The sequence below is a fragment of the Magallana gigas genome, chromosome 6 (genome assembly GCF_963853765.1).
Source record: "Magallana gigas chromosome 6, xbMagGiga1.1, whole genome shotgun sequence".
NCBI lineage: Eukaryota > Metazoa > Mollusca > Bivalvia > Ostreida > Ostreidae > Magallana > Magallana gigas.
The window spans coordinates 26,050,914-26,065,460 of record NC_088858.1 but is presented as its reverse complement, the minus strand read 5'-3'; the positions used below and the strand labels follow the sequence as shown (position 1 = coordinate 26,065,460).

The window sequence follows — 14,547 nt, the reverse complement described above, 5'->3', positions numbered from 1 at the left end:
TGCTATAAAAAAGGGGAGGGAGAGTTGGAGTATGATATCTAAACAGTTTTCTGTCCTAGCAACAGAATCCTAAAGCCAAAAATCATGGATTTTGCAATTTATTTCCACTCGCTTTTGTATATTACTTGCCAAATTTAGCCAAGATTGACAAGAAATTATGGAGAAGAATGATGAAATTTCTAAACCTTGGTGCAGATAGCCCCCTCCCTCCCCCTCTCCAAAAAAAAGTTAGGTCACCTGCAGGTAACCTAACATTTAATTACAAAAATAAAAATACACTATAAAAATGTTTTTTTACGCTTTATTATTTTATTTTTATTAATACAAAAATTTAATCTTTATTTCGAAATCCATAAACATAATGGAACATTTTTTTATGACGCCACATTTCCGTATGTATTGGTCCTCCGTCAGAGTAACCTCTTCTCCTCCTCCTCTCTAATAGCCATTCAATGACGTCGCCACGGACCACACCCATATGTACAATGCTATGACAACGCCAATCCACGCGACTCCAAACCCTATCGAGGCGAAGGTCAGACCCCTGGCCCAGGCGTTACTAGACCTTGCCCCCTCAGTGTCACCCGCGAGAAACTGGCTCCTTGCCTGTAAAATATAACGTCAATCAGAAAGTACGAAGCATGGTTAACTTCAAATTATAACGTACTTTCTATCAAATCATTAATTTCCTCTGTGTAACATTTTTTGCGAGTTCTGATTTCGGCTAAGATAGCACTTACGTTGACAGCAGCAATGATGGCGCAGATTCCTGTCGGGAAGAAGCAGCAGAGAGTGACCATAACTGCGGGAACCGTCCAGTCACGCTCTGGAGGAGTAACGATAACTGGTGCTGGCTGGAATCCACCGGCTGTCTATAAAAAAATAAATAATCTGTATAATTTTATCATCTATCATAATTCAGTTGTCTCGTGGTCTTTTGACAGTGAACTGAAAGTGTGGACGTTGCTGAAAGTTTGTGCATGTTTTTTTTTCATTTCTAAACAATATATTTTTACATTTTCTGTGAACGAGCACTTACTACGACGGTCACGTTTGACGAGCTTTGATGCATCTGCTGTGGGTACTGAGGCGCATACCCCGGGGGTGGGGCATTCTGGCCGTAAGGGTGTTTGTCTGAAATAAAAAAAAAAGGCGAGCAGGACATAAATTGATGTGTGGATTGTAAATTACATGTATCAAGAGCAGATGACCCGTAATTTGGTTCTTTTGAATTTTTGTGTCTTTGCCGTATTGGTGACAATGGTCTCTGAGCTACATGTACGAGAATTAGTGTTTAGTGGCACACGATTTGATGACATCACTGAGAAACATATAATCGGCCTTACTTCATATTTGCATTTAATGCCATTAAAATGACCTACTCCTCTCGTCCTTTAAAGGAGCATAATCACGATTTGAGGACAAGATCCCACTACTATATACTGTCAGTAGCCCTTTTTTTGCGCTGAATTCCAAAACAAAATATGTACACCATTATTTTTTAAAAAGTATCCAGGGTTAAGACTCTTCTTTTTTAGTTTGACGATTACAGAATAACAGGTGGTTTTAGATAATAGACCTTTCAAAAGCACAAAGTTATAGCTGGTTTGTAACCCGGTTTGTTTTTAATTAATAAAATTGAATATGGATTTGCCTTTAAAATTACAATATTCGATATGCATGTCTCGTTTACATATCACATGACAAAATCAATGTTTATCTCACAAATCACCCAAGTCTAGAAAAAAACAATTAGCCATCAACTAATACCGGTATATACATGTAAATGTAGATCTAATTTACTCAGTATCAGCATATTAAGTTGCGTTAAATGAAGGAAAATGTCATAAACTTGTCGAACACGTTTGCCGGAATGTACATCACGTGACATGCATAATACAGTAATGTAATGAAAGGTCAACTGAGATTTACTGGACCGTTTTTCACACCATCTTTTATTATTTTTAAAGTTTTAATATACATGCCAAGATAAAAATGTCAGTTGTCGATCTGGAAGCAAGATACACATCTGGCGCGCAATTCCTTATATGTTATATAATCAAGACAGCTGTGTTTTTGTTTACTTATAGATAACCGAATTATTTTTTTATCAATTATTGCATCAAATTACTGAAGCATATTAATAATATAACTTAAACAGAATAAAATGTGTTAAAAAAATCCCCACAGAAACTGTGTTCGTGGTTCATAACCAATCTGCAACAAGTAGAGGACAAATCTTTCGTAATTAAATATCATTTTACAAGTCATGTATTTACATTTTCCAGTCATTGTCTGTGAAAACATTACGAATCGGTTTTGTAATATAAAGTCCAAAATATTTAATCAGTGTTTTAAATATTTTTTGTACAATTGCACAAATTTTTTACAAATACATGTATAATTAGATCTTCAAATATTATGAGGTGATCAAATACGTTCGAGAGTGATAAAATCAATCAACAACTTATAAGTTACAACTTGCAAAAATAAAGTCAAGCGAAGCGATAAGAATGTCAATTTTTATCTAGCGTAGTCTAAGGGGGACGTCAGTAGGTTGCTTTATTGACGGACACATTATTTGTTTGAAAAAAAAAATAGATAAGATGAAAGATTAATACAAAATATCATGCATATATATATGTGTCGATAAAACTGGTGGCTTTTTAATGACAGGCAAATAGATAGTGCGTACTTGTTCATGACATGCATAAATTCACATAAATCTGTTTAAAAAGTGGAAATCGCATGCATGATCTTTGTACATGCTGAAGCAAAAGACTGAAAAAAAATAGATCAGATTTTGATGATTGACTTGATTTATTTACGTATCTACTTACTAACCTACCTAAAATTAATGATTGTTGTAGGCCTATCTGATAAGTAAAGCTAAATATTGTTTTTACAAAAATACGGCGTTGACGAACTAGAAATTACTGGAAACACCCAAAGCGTTTGTGCTTACAGAGAGAGAGAGAGAGAGAGAGAGAGAGAGAGAGAGAGGAGAGAGAGAGAGAGAGTCAGTCATTTCCAATTAACACAAAACCTAGTTAATTTGAAGAAAAAAAAACCCTAGTAAGATCTATACGTACAAGCTTGGTTGTCCATATTGAATTTGTTCGGGTTTGAGATAATGGGTACAGTAAGTCACGAGGGGGTCTGCAGATAACGCAACTCTTTTATAAACAAGTATGGTGGCATATCTCTACCCCTTGTGTGCAAGTTATTTTTCTATCAAATATGTCGACATGCAAGGTAACTATGTTGACATGCAAGATAATTATGTCAACATGCAACATAACTATGTTGACATGCAAGAAAATTGCAATCAGATAAGAATTATACAAAATCTCAAATATCACCCACATGTGACATCTAAGATGCTAAATTCTACCTTTCTATGTCGACATGCAACTTATTTATGTTAACATGCAAGATAAATATGCTGACATGCAACTTTTTTATGTTTACATGCAACTTATTAATGTCGACATGCAACTTATTTATGTCAACATGCAAGTTACGTATGTTGACATGCGAGATAAATATGTTGACATGCAACTTAGATATGTTTACATGCGAGATAAATATGTTGACATGCAACTTATAAGTTGTATGTCAACATAACTTAGTTGTGAGTCGACATAAATATGTTGCATGTTAACATATTTATCTTGCATGTTAACATATCTAAGTTGCATGTCGACATAAATAAGTTGCATGTCGACATAAAGAAGTTGCATGTTAACATAGATAAGTTGCATGTTGACATCAATAGATAGCGTATCTAGCATCTTTGATGTCACTTGTTGGCGATATTCTAAATTTTTTCTAACTCTTATTTGATTGCAGTTTCTTGCATGTCAACATAGTCATGTTGCATGTTGACATAACTATCTCGCATGTCAACATCTTTATCTTGCATGTCGACATAATTAATAGAAAAATAACTTGCACACAAGGGGCAGAGATATGCCACCATAAACAAACTACCTTGTTTGAGTAAATATTGTGAGGTAATCGTGATGTTTTAGAATCAACAACAAAAATAAAAAATCATACAGGTGAAAAAATTAATGTAAAACTAGATAGAAGCCGTATCACCTAAGAAAAAATGGCAAAATGTCTGATTATCAGCATCACTAACTATAAAACCGCAGATTAACAAGCACATTTAAGTCATTTCATTTACATAGCTTAAAATGTGTAAAACACAAGTACAAATCAAGAAATATTGGCAAAACCATGCATCACATAACACTAGTCTTATAACCGATAACGGTAAAATATTCCGGAATGCTCACGACGACGTCTTGCAACAATCAAAAGACCTTAATGCATTTACTGGCATGGCTGTCCTTTGTATTTTAAGTCAGAGAGATGCTTTTGAAAAATAATTTAACTAGAGCAAAGCTTGTTCCACAGCAACGAGTGGGTATTCCGTTAGTGTCGAAACTTCCAGTGGGCGAGGCAATTCTAATTTGAATGATCACTATATCATCCCTCCGAATGTATTCAGAACGTTTCTTTTATCGTGGCTAAGTCTGTAATAAATCCAGAGGTGCTCGAATGTAAGTTCACGAGACTTTCCTCGAGGCGAGTCCGAGATTTGTGCAGTTCCTGTGGAATTTCGAGCAGATAATTTTCTCAAAATGCGGAAGTATTGATAGTTTTTAATATTCTACCTTACTCTGATCAGGGATGGGGTCAATTACAATGGAAAGTAATTAATTAAATTACAATTACTTGCTTAAATTCTTCAATTAAATTACCATTACCATTACAAGAGTTTTCAAATGTAATTAATTAAATTACAATTACTTTGCAAATGTAATTAATTAAATTACAAATTACATTTTGAAATTCATAAAAATTTAATAAAACTATGATTTATCTACAACACATAAACATTTAAGGAGGTATGTCTATAATGTGAATAAAATTTCGTCATAATCAAAATACTTTCACTTTTTGAGAATTTGATAACTACTTTGATAAGTAACAATTTTTGGAAAGAAAAAATATAAATTTGGTTTTATTGTTTATTTCAATACGCAGGTACCGGTAGTCACAATATGAAGGTGTTCCCTACCACCTTAATATTCAATAAACATTTGAAAGTCATATCCGCTAACCTACACCTATCATGTCAACTCAAGTATTTCCTGCCTGCAAAACTATTAAATGAAAACTTTCTCCTTTGCATTTTTATACACTATTTTTTTTCTTTATAAATACAATGCCAAATTACAGGTTAATCTCAGGTAGAGGGCAGACTATAATTGTTATCAAAACACAATTCACACCTGTTGTTCTCTACCTAATTATCAAATGTTTGCAATAAGGGACACACCCTGTGGACAAGTTAGGCATCAAAAACTTAAAACCCATTTGAAGCCATGCATTTTAGCTCCATGTATTTTAGGCTGCATGATAGTTTATATAACACTGTTTGTTTATAAATTAAACAGTGAAGTTTTAATCTAACTCAATGATAATTGACACACTAATTTCTCTAATAAGAAGGGAAATAAGTATTTTTTAAGAAAAAAGAGATCAAGCAAATCATCAAACACGTGTACTTAATTAAATTTGGGAAACTTATGATTAAATATTGAATCACTGAAAAAATTCATTCTGAAAAATATTTGTATGATATATATAATAATAGTTCAATACTTTTTAACTACTCTTCCTAACTTGATCTTGTACCATTGATAGTGTGGGGAACAATGGGTAGTGGACAGCTTCATATTTATATGTACATCAGTGTGTAATTGAAAGTAATTGAAAAGTAATTGGAATTACATGCCTTTTTTTGAAGTAATTAATTAAATTATCATTACATGTAATTGAAAATTTGGTCAATTACACATTACTTTCAATTACATCAAAATTTGTAATTAATTACACTCAATTACCATTACAAATTACCATTACCCCATCCCTGACTCTGATATATGTTAAAACAAAAGAATAAGTATCATTTAAATATCTAACGGTTATTTTAACTAAAACAATGATATTCTTAACAAGGTTTTCGTTCTTGTTTAATCACCCTATACGTGGTTTAAAAGATAACATTGGGTTGTTGATAAAAAATTGCTTTGTTTAGTGCTCTTGGTGTGCAATACAATAGGTGCATTCAGAGTACTACCGGTGGCAGACAAAAGTTACCACTGTTGGAATTTCTTACCATTGGTATGTATGCCAAAACATTTACCATAGATAGACATTTCTGCAGACGATCTAGATCTCTGTTAGCGATAGTAACTTTTTGTGAGGTCACGAAAAATGACGTATTGAACTTTTCCCGTTGAATCTTGTCGTGGCTAAGAAGACCTTCCAAATTTCAACAAATGCAACAAATATTCAGTTTATGTCCGACACTGAGTATGAATTCTTTCTACTTTATAGTCTATAAAACAAATGTATTTCTACAGGTAAAGTGAAACATTTTGGAACATTTTTTGCGTGTCTTTATTTGGTTCATAGAATATGTATGACTTACCGTAATTTCGTGTGTTGTACAGATTTTAATTAGCATAGTTACTGTAGATTCCTTATTAAACGCGAGGAATTAATATCCGCGAGAGGCACCCTTCGCGGAATTTAAAATCTCGCCATTATTTTCTAAGAGTTTGGAACCGTAAGAAATAGAGAAAAAAGTTCCACGTTCCCGATTTTATCTTCTCGCAATTTGATACAAACAAGCGGGATCGTGGAATTCAGTACTCGCGTAATATAAGGAATTTACAGTATCCTGATTATGCTGCAAATTATTCCAAGTACCTGCACAAGATTGTATTTATTTCTGATATCATTTAAAGCATATATTCAGTTCTGTTAGTAGAATTTTGACAATAAGTATAAAAGCTTTATTAAAGCTATACACGCTATAATTTGCGTCAATTTTGAATAAAGTGGAAAATGTATGTGTTTGATTACTAATAAAAGTTACCATTATGCTGTTAATTATAATGCTCAATTCGATCACGTAACAAATATATCAAATATTAAACAATAAAAAATATTTATTTTCCTGCCAGGAAAGTAATGCCTCCTCGTGAATATCAATCTATCACGTGATATCGACAGCTAAATTTAGCCTATCATACCAAAACTTGTGAAGGGTCAACATCTTCATAATTGTGATAGTTTCACAAAGGAAAGGATATTTTCAGTAAAGCATAAATTTGTCCGATATACGGGTACAAACAGAAGAAAAAATTACAAGCCTGTGAGTAGATATAAATACTGCCTTAAAAAAAATGACGTAGACCTGTGTTTTTCCCCTATGTGCTATTTATAGATACTGTAAGTGTTAATGCAGAAGTAAGGGTATCGTGAATGACAAACGTATTTTACTCATTATACATGTATGTATTTCAAATTAACAACTGTTCAGCATATTAAAAATCAAGTTGGATATTTAATTAGGCAAACAATAACGACTACCTAGTTCTCCGCGGACATGCGCAATGAGGTCGGTTTGCTCTTCCTTTATCAATATTCATGAAAAGGTATATTTTCCTGGCAGGAAAATAAACAATTAAAAATCTATATCTTTGTAACGAGATGGAATTCACCATTGTAATTTACAGATTAAGGATAACTTTTATAAATAGACAAACACATGCGTTTTCACTGTCATTCAAAATTGACGTAAATTATAGCGTGTATAGCTTTAAAATATTGAAACATTTTCTTAGATTTATGCAAACTTCATTTCAAATTAATTTGTGTTTTTAATTTTGTTGGATTTGTGTTCCCTAATATGGTAACCATAAAGAAGATGATGCATGCAATATTCGATTAATAATTGTTGAGAACCTTCAGCTTCTGAACAAACTACAAGAACTGATGATAAATAGGTTCGTTTAACTAGTGAAAATGTATGTACTAAATTTGTTTTTCTTTTCCTTTACTGATCTAGACGTAGTACCTAAACAGTTAGAAAAGATCTTCCGAAAGATCCGATATCTATTGATACTTTTAATGGAGAAATAGTTATTCCGCAAGTATTATTTCAACATGAAGAAGCACATGAAACCACACAACAAGTAGGCCTATATAAATGCAACTCTGTATCCTGTGATGTATTGAGTAAAGCTAGCACCTCAGCCTCAGATAAAACTGTTTCTCAAAGTCAAGCCAGTACTTCAGCCTCAGATATAGTCAAGCACCTCAGCCTCAGATAATTATGTCCTTCATAGTCAAGCCAGCACTCAGATAATACTTTCTCCCAGAGTCAAACCCTAGACAACAGTGATTGTGAAGATTCAGGCATGTGGAGTACAAGGTACATGAATGAGTGAAAGTTATCCACAAGTCGAAAGCTTCTGAATATTTTAGAGGAAGGAAAATGGCTGCACCGGAGTCATTCTGTATCAACGCAAAGTTGTGGTCTGAAATATCGAAGGATCGAGATATCAATATTTGAAGCTAAATTTTTATATGAATGTAAAAGAGGAAATAAAACCATATCTATACAAATGTAAAATGTGGAGAATTCTTCATTGGGATCCATCCATTAAACCATCCACTGGTGCTATGCAGCCCCTTTGGTATGAACAAAGATGAAAGTGATTCAGAAGACACAATGGAACAGAAAGATGATGCAAGCACCAGCAGTGCCTCAAGACCACCCACCCCTGTACTACCCACATCCACGACAAAGAAAAAGCTAGTTTGATGAGATGAAATTATAGTATTTTGAGGAGAGAGACAAATTTTTTTCGAGCTGATAAGGGAAATGCAAAACATCAACAACGAATTTTTAAACAAACTCATTGAAAAATTAGGCAACTGAGGTGCATAGATGCTTTTAAATTGTCCTCTTAATACTTTTAAAGTCACATTCTTTGAATAAGATCGTTCTCATAATATCACACAGTTGGTGCTTATAATTTTTACAAATGCTCAAGTAAGCTTGTCTTTTTTAATTATGATTACCATTGACATGTTGTCAGTTACCGGTATTTACATGGTGAAACATATGATCTATTTGTATGTTTTTTTTTTGTTTATCGCACAATTCAATCCATTATTATTTGATATTATTTTTAGCTATAGAGAGAAATTTATACTTTACAACAATAATAAAGTTGTTAAAATACATGTTTATTGTTCTTAACATTTGCAATAAACACAGTAATTTTGAACAACGATATTATTTATATTTTCCGCGCTACGAAGATTAGTGGGAAAAAATGTCTTGTTGATTCGAGTAAAACATTTTATCCGATGAAATTCACAGTCACGTGATGACAAGTGTATGATGGAGTTCGATTAGCACGAGAAATCAGTTCTAGCTTGTCTTCTGACAAAACGCGTTAAATTTCATCAATAAAACTTTTTATTTTTTATTATACTATGATTTAAATGTTCATATCTGTATTGCAAAGTCTCTGCACTACCCTGGAGACGGCGCGCATTTTGCGATTTTTACATGGTATGGAACACTGGTTTCCAGGGATTTTTCAATTTAATAGCTATATATTTTTGTTTTTTTTTCTGGCCGGTCGATGAAAGGATCAAACAGTTGGTTTAAAAAAAACCCAGTGAAACAGTGATTTTTACATGTATGTACATAATACATTTTTGTATTGTTTACAGTTTAAAATAAACTTTCGACTCCCCTATATGCATTCTGGGCTAGTCGACAAATATATATTTGCTTGTCATTTTTGTAAGAATAGATAAGACACATTATTAATTGAATATAGTTAACAGTCTATTAATTGAAATGATTACGAAAGTTCATCATCTGTTGTCTGGTTTGAAATCCTTAAAGTTGGTGACCATCACGGGCTTATGGCATAAAGTCCGTGTCTGATTTACATAAATATTGTAAAAACATAACCAGCAAGAATAGACTCCACTGGAATTTTTGTATTGGAAAAATTAAATTGCAAACGTCTCCTAAACCGACACTTTAACAAGCCAAACGATATATCGATGACTTGTCTGCTACCACTGTGCTCCCTATTAAATTTTCGTTGTTGTTCAGCTAGGTGGCCACATTATCGAAAGGTTGTTTAACGGTACTGCAATAAAGGAAGGGCTGAATCACCCAATATGACAAAGCCAACAGGTATCTTTGCATCACTGTTTTGTGACAGATAAGACATACGCAGAACAGTGGCGTCGTGTGTGCTTCCGGGATTTCCAGTCCAAACTTAGGTACATTTTGTAAATTCCATATTAGTATTGCAAAACACCGAAAGTTGAACAGATTAAAATTTCTTACTGTTGAAGCAGACTTGTGACTGGTGTTTTGGGACATTTATTGGAATGTGACTGCCATCCAAAGCACCCAAAAATGATTTTAATAAATCATAATACTTCCAACTATGACATCGTTTATCATAAAAGATAAGGGTTATAACTTTGATCCATCTTGGGGACTCCCATTTTTACTTGCCAATAATACTTTTACATGCATTCCAAATGATGGGTGTTTCTAAAACGCGGAACGGAAAACGGAACGGAAAGCGGAACGGAACGGAAAACGGAAAATCTTATCTAATGTTATTTACTTCATAGATTTGTTAATCATGCTAAAAACGATATTTTTATTTTTTTTGAAAGATAAGCAATATAAGATTATCTATTCAAGAATAATTATTTCACTCGATATTCATATATACCTCGGGGTTCAAGCGATTCTCTTTCAGAAGCATTCACAATTCTCATTATTCTTGATTAAAAACGTCCTCTTCTAGCTTATCAGCTGATTTCAATACACGGCTGAAAATAAAGAAGTCTACGGTGTTTTGAATTTCAACGAACCCGGGTGATAACGTTGAAAAATTGTGCAAGGTCTTCCGAGTAACTTACAAATGGAGAAAACTTATCAACATTTTCCATTATAAATCTCCGTAAGAAATTTGTTTTCGATCCTGTGAATTTTCTAATTAAAAAAATGATAATGTGTCAATGAGGTTTTGTTGGATATTTCCCGTTTGATCAATTTCAATTGCATCTTTTACAGTTATGTGGTTTTTTTTTAAATCGTACAAATGTGCTGCATGAATATTTTGGGATCGATAGACTATAGTCCCAGTTTATAATCGGAAAATTAAACCAGGCAACGTTTAGAGCTCTCTATTCGGATCATATGTATATAGCTGCAGGAATAAACAACTGCCAAGAAATGCAAACGTTAACAAAATTACATTGCTAAAAATAATAGTTTCAGTAAGTACCGGGTATTTTAATTTTTAATGTATTTTAAATGTATCGTCTGTATGATTTAAGATCGTATAGAGCACCGAAAATTCAATGTTGATGTAAGTATAAATATAAAAATACTCATTAAACTCTTTCACTAACTGCGTACGTTACGTGGATGTGCCAGCAATACCATATATGAAAAATAAGTAAAAAGTTGTCGCTATTTTACTTGTTCAATCATTTTAATGTTTCACAATTCGTATAAATTTGATTTTTTTTTGTTTCGTACTAATACAATGCTATATTTGATAGACATTCATAAGAATATCAATAAGGCAGCAACATGTTGATAATCATTCATTAGATATGAATAAATGATACAAAGTAAATCGTTCTTGGCCAGTCTATACCCTTTTAGAGCGATAAACGTGATATGTTATTTTCCGTTTTCCTTTCCGTTCCGCTTTCCGTTCCGCGTTTTAGCAACACCCCCAAATGATTGCATATTAAATATTCTGAATTACTGAGAAAAACAAATTCAATTTGATGATTATAAAAAGCACACTTACTAATATATTATTTAAATATGCAAACACACTAATGAAAATGTTTTACTGTCCTTCTTATATGACATCATTTGCTTTTATTATGGCTAATCATTTGAATGCATTGCTGCATTTGCATAAACCTACTGTTGCGATCTCTTGTAAGAAAAGTGATTTTTACATTGAAATTTTCACCTTATGACGAGGAATAAATATCATTTTTGCAATTATTGTAATCTTTGTATAAATATGAAACATTTAACGATCGGAAAATTGTATTCTTGAATAATTTCCCATTAAGGATTCAACACATATCTTTAGCTACCGCAAACGTTTCGAGAACTGTGGCTCTGGCTTAGCAAACCAGGCCCCGAGGTTATAAAATTTTTTTCATACTCGTACTCAAATTAGTTCTCCGTACTCCGAGTATGTGATCCATTGAGTACGACATTAAAACCCGAGGTCATAAAAGTTTTGGAGTGCGTTTTCCGCTGAGTACTATTTGGAGTATGCTCAACTACTCGGTGAATGAAAGAACAAGGGCGTACAAGGCATTGTATATCCCCCATTCGGAGCATTGAAGACGAAAGAATTTCAATTCAAGTTAGAATATTAATTTTATTTTGACTTGTATACATTGTTTTCATTATAAATTTTACGATGGAAGTCAATGTCTTAAAAAAATAGGTATATGTTTCCAAATTAAGCCGCACACCGTTTTTTGCCTAAATCTTGTTCACTGTTCTTGATTGCAAAATTAGGTATGAATGGGTCCTGACTCCATCCTAAAAGTACTTTAATTGAAAGAATAAGTCTATATTAATTTTTATTATTGATTTAATAAAATGGGGTCTAGACCCATAATTAGTGAAATTTGTGATTTTCACCGAAAACGCTTTACTTTATCAATTATTGTCAAAAAGTTGAATTTATTCACATGTACTCTAATGTGTCAACGTTGCTCACTGTGATAGGCGGAGACTCGAAGTCCATCCTTCTTCATGGAGAGGGTGTTTGAATCGTATAGACGGCGTTTTAATTTTAAATTTTATTTCGTTTGCTTTCAAGTAAAACATGTTTTGCTTTTTTTATTGGATTTTTATGAAAAAAATATATAATAACATTTATGTAATGACAACAATAACGTAATGATCATAATCTCTACACACAATGTCGGATAAAAATAGCGCTAGCACAGATATGAGATCATGCTGTAATGCTTAGAAAGCATCAAATAAACCAAAGGAGGCGAGCAGCAAGTGTATGTATTATTGTATTTGTAAGAGAATGCAGTTCTATATTATACATGTACAGGAACTGATGCACAGCTTCAAATATAAAGATTTTTATATGTTCACATGCCATTTCAAAATCCTGGGTACGGGGAATTTGTCAGGCCTTGTACGCTCTTGTCCTTTTACGCATTTGGAGTAAGATAGAGCACGGCAACTCATGTAAAAAGTCCTGGTTTGTGGACAAACTGTACTTGTATTCAGATAAACTATTTTAAAACAAATTGAAATACATTATGTGCATGTACATATTCCTTTTTTTTTTATCTGCAAGCAATATGAGAGAATCTACAATGCTTGAACTTTTGAACAACAAAGACGATAAATTCAGGATTTTAAACCGGGTTTCCCAAAAGAAAAATTAGATCATTGAAATGGTGAAAATGGCGTGTGGCTGTCAAAAGGGCACCCTTATGGTATGGATAACTCCTACTACATTTTCTAAGATAGGTAGTTGTTCTTTTGCAGATCAATTTAACATATATAAGAGGTGTACATATTGCTAGGATTTTGATTTCGGATGCAAATTTATGGAAAAATTCCAGCTGTCGAACTTAGTCATTTTTTGGCAAACTATTGCATATAGGGTACCCCTATTGTACGGATAACTTCCCCTATAGTTATTCAAGATAGGAAGCTGTTCTGTTGCAGATCAATTGTACATATATCAGCGGTTAGCATATTGCTAGGATTTTCATTTCTGATAAATTATGGAAAAATACCAGCTGTTAATATTAGTCATTTTGCGCAAAATATTGCATATGGGTACCCCAATTGTACAGATTTTCAAGAAAGGAAGTTGATGTTTTGCAGATCAATTGTACATATAACAGAGGAGGCATATTACTAGGATTTTAATTTCTGATAATTTATGAAAAAATACTAGCTAGCTGGCGAACTTGAGGGAGAGAAACGTTATGTGGAGGCCCACTATTATAATAAGTATCACGCCGCATTAGATTCAGTACCATTTTACTGCAGCCTGTGCCATTTTATGGGGGAAAACAGAGAGGGAAGTGCTTGGCACACCAAAGGATATCGCCCCCACAGACCTTCAAGGAAAAAAGGCGGAGGACATATTAAAGTATGTGCATAAAAAGGAGGATCCTCTCCAGTTGACAGAATTACATGTAAAGAAGTTAACCTGGGAGGAGAGCCAGCGGATCTGGATGAAGAGAGCAAAGAAGTCCAATGAGGAGGGGAGTACAACAGCCGGAGACAATCTGTGGGTCCAAACCGAAGCAGTAGTACCAGAGCCCTTGACAATCATCCCAGAGCCGCTGATAGAGGATGAGCCAGTGGTGCCAGCACCAATCCTTCCGGAAATTCCATTGCCAATCAACACGGATGATGCGAAGGAATCCAACGTTCTCGATGAGATTCTTCAACAAGAAGGAATTGACCAATTTGCAGTAGAAAGCATAGAGAACGAAAAGATGGAACTTATGAGAGACACTTTAAGCGTGCTGAGAGAGCTGTTAGAAGCCACAAAGCAAAATGGTCAGCTCTTAAGTTAACTATGGTAAACACTG

General features: G+C 33.5%; 1 protein-coding gene across 1 annotated transcript; it reads right to left on the bottom strand.

Moving 5' to 3' along the window:
* Positions 1 to 291: 291 nt before the first annotated feature.
* LOC105346766 (proline-rich transmembrane protein 1) lies at positions 292 to 3,199 on the bottom strand. The gene is made up of 4 exons (XM_011455474.4): positions 3,093 to 3,199; positions 1,040 to 1,134; positions 741 to 872; positions 292 to 606 (listed from the first exon to the last, which is right to left on the bottom strand). The coding sequence occupies exons 1-4, from the start codon at positions 3,106 to 3,108 to the stop codon at positions 439 to 441; spliced, it is 411 nt and encodes a 136-aa protein (XP_011453776.1). The 5' UTR covers positions 3,109 to 3,199; the 3' UTR covers positions 292 to 438.
* Positions 3,200 to 14,547: the final 11,348 nt, after the last annotated feature.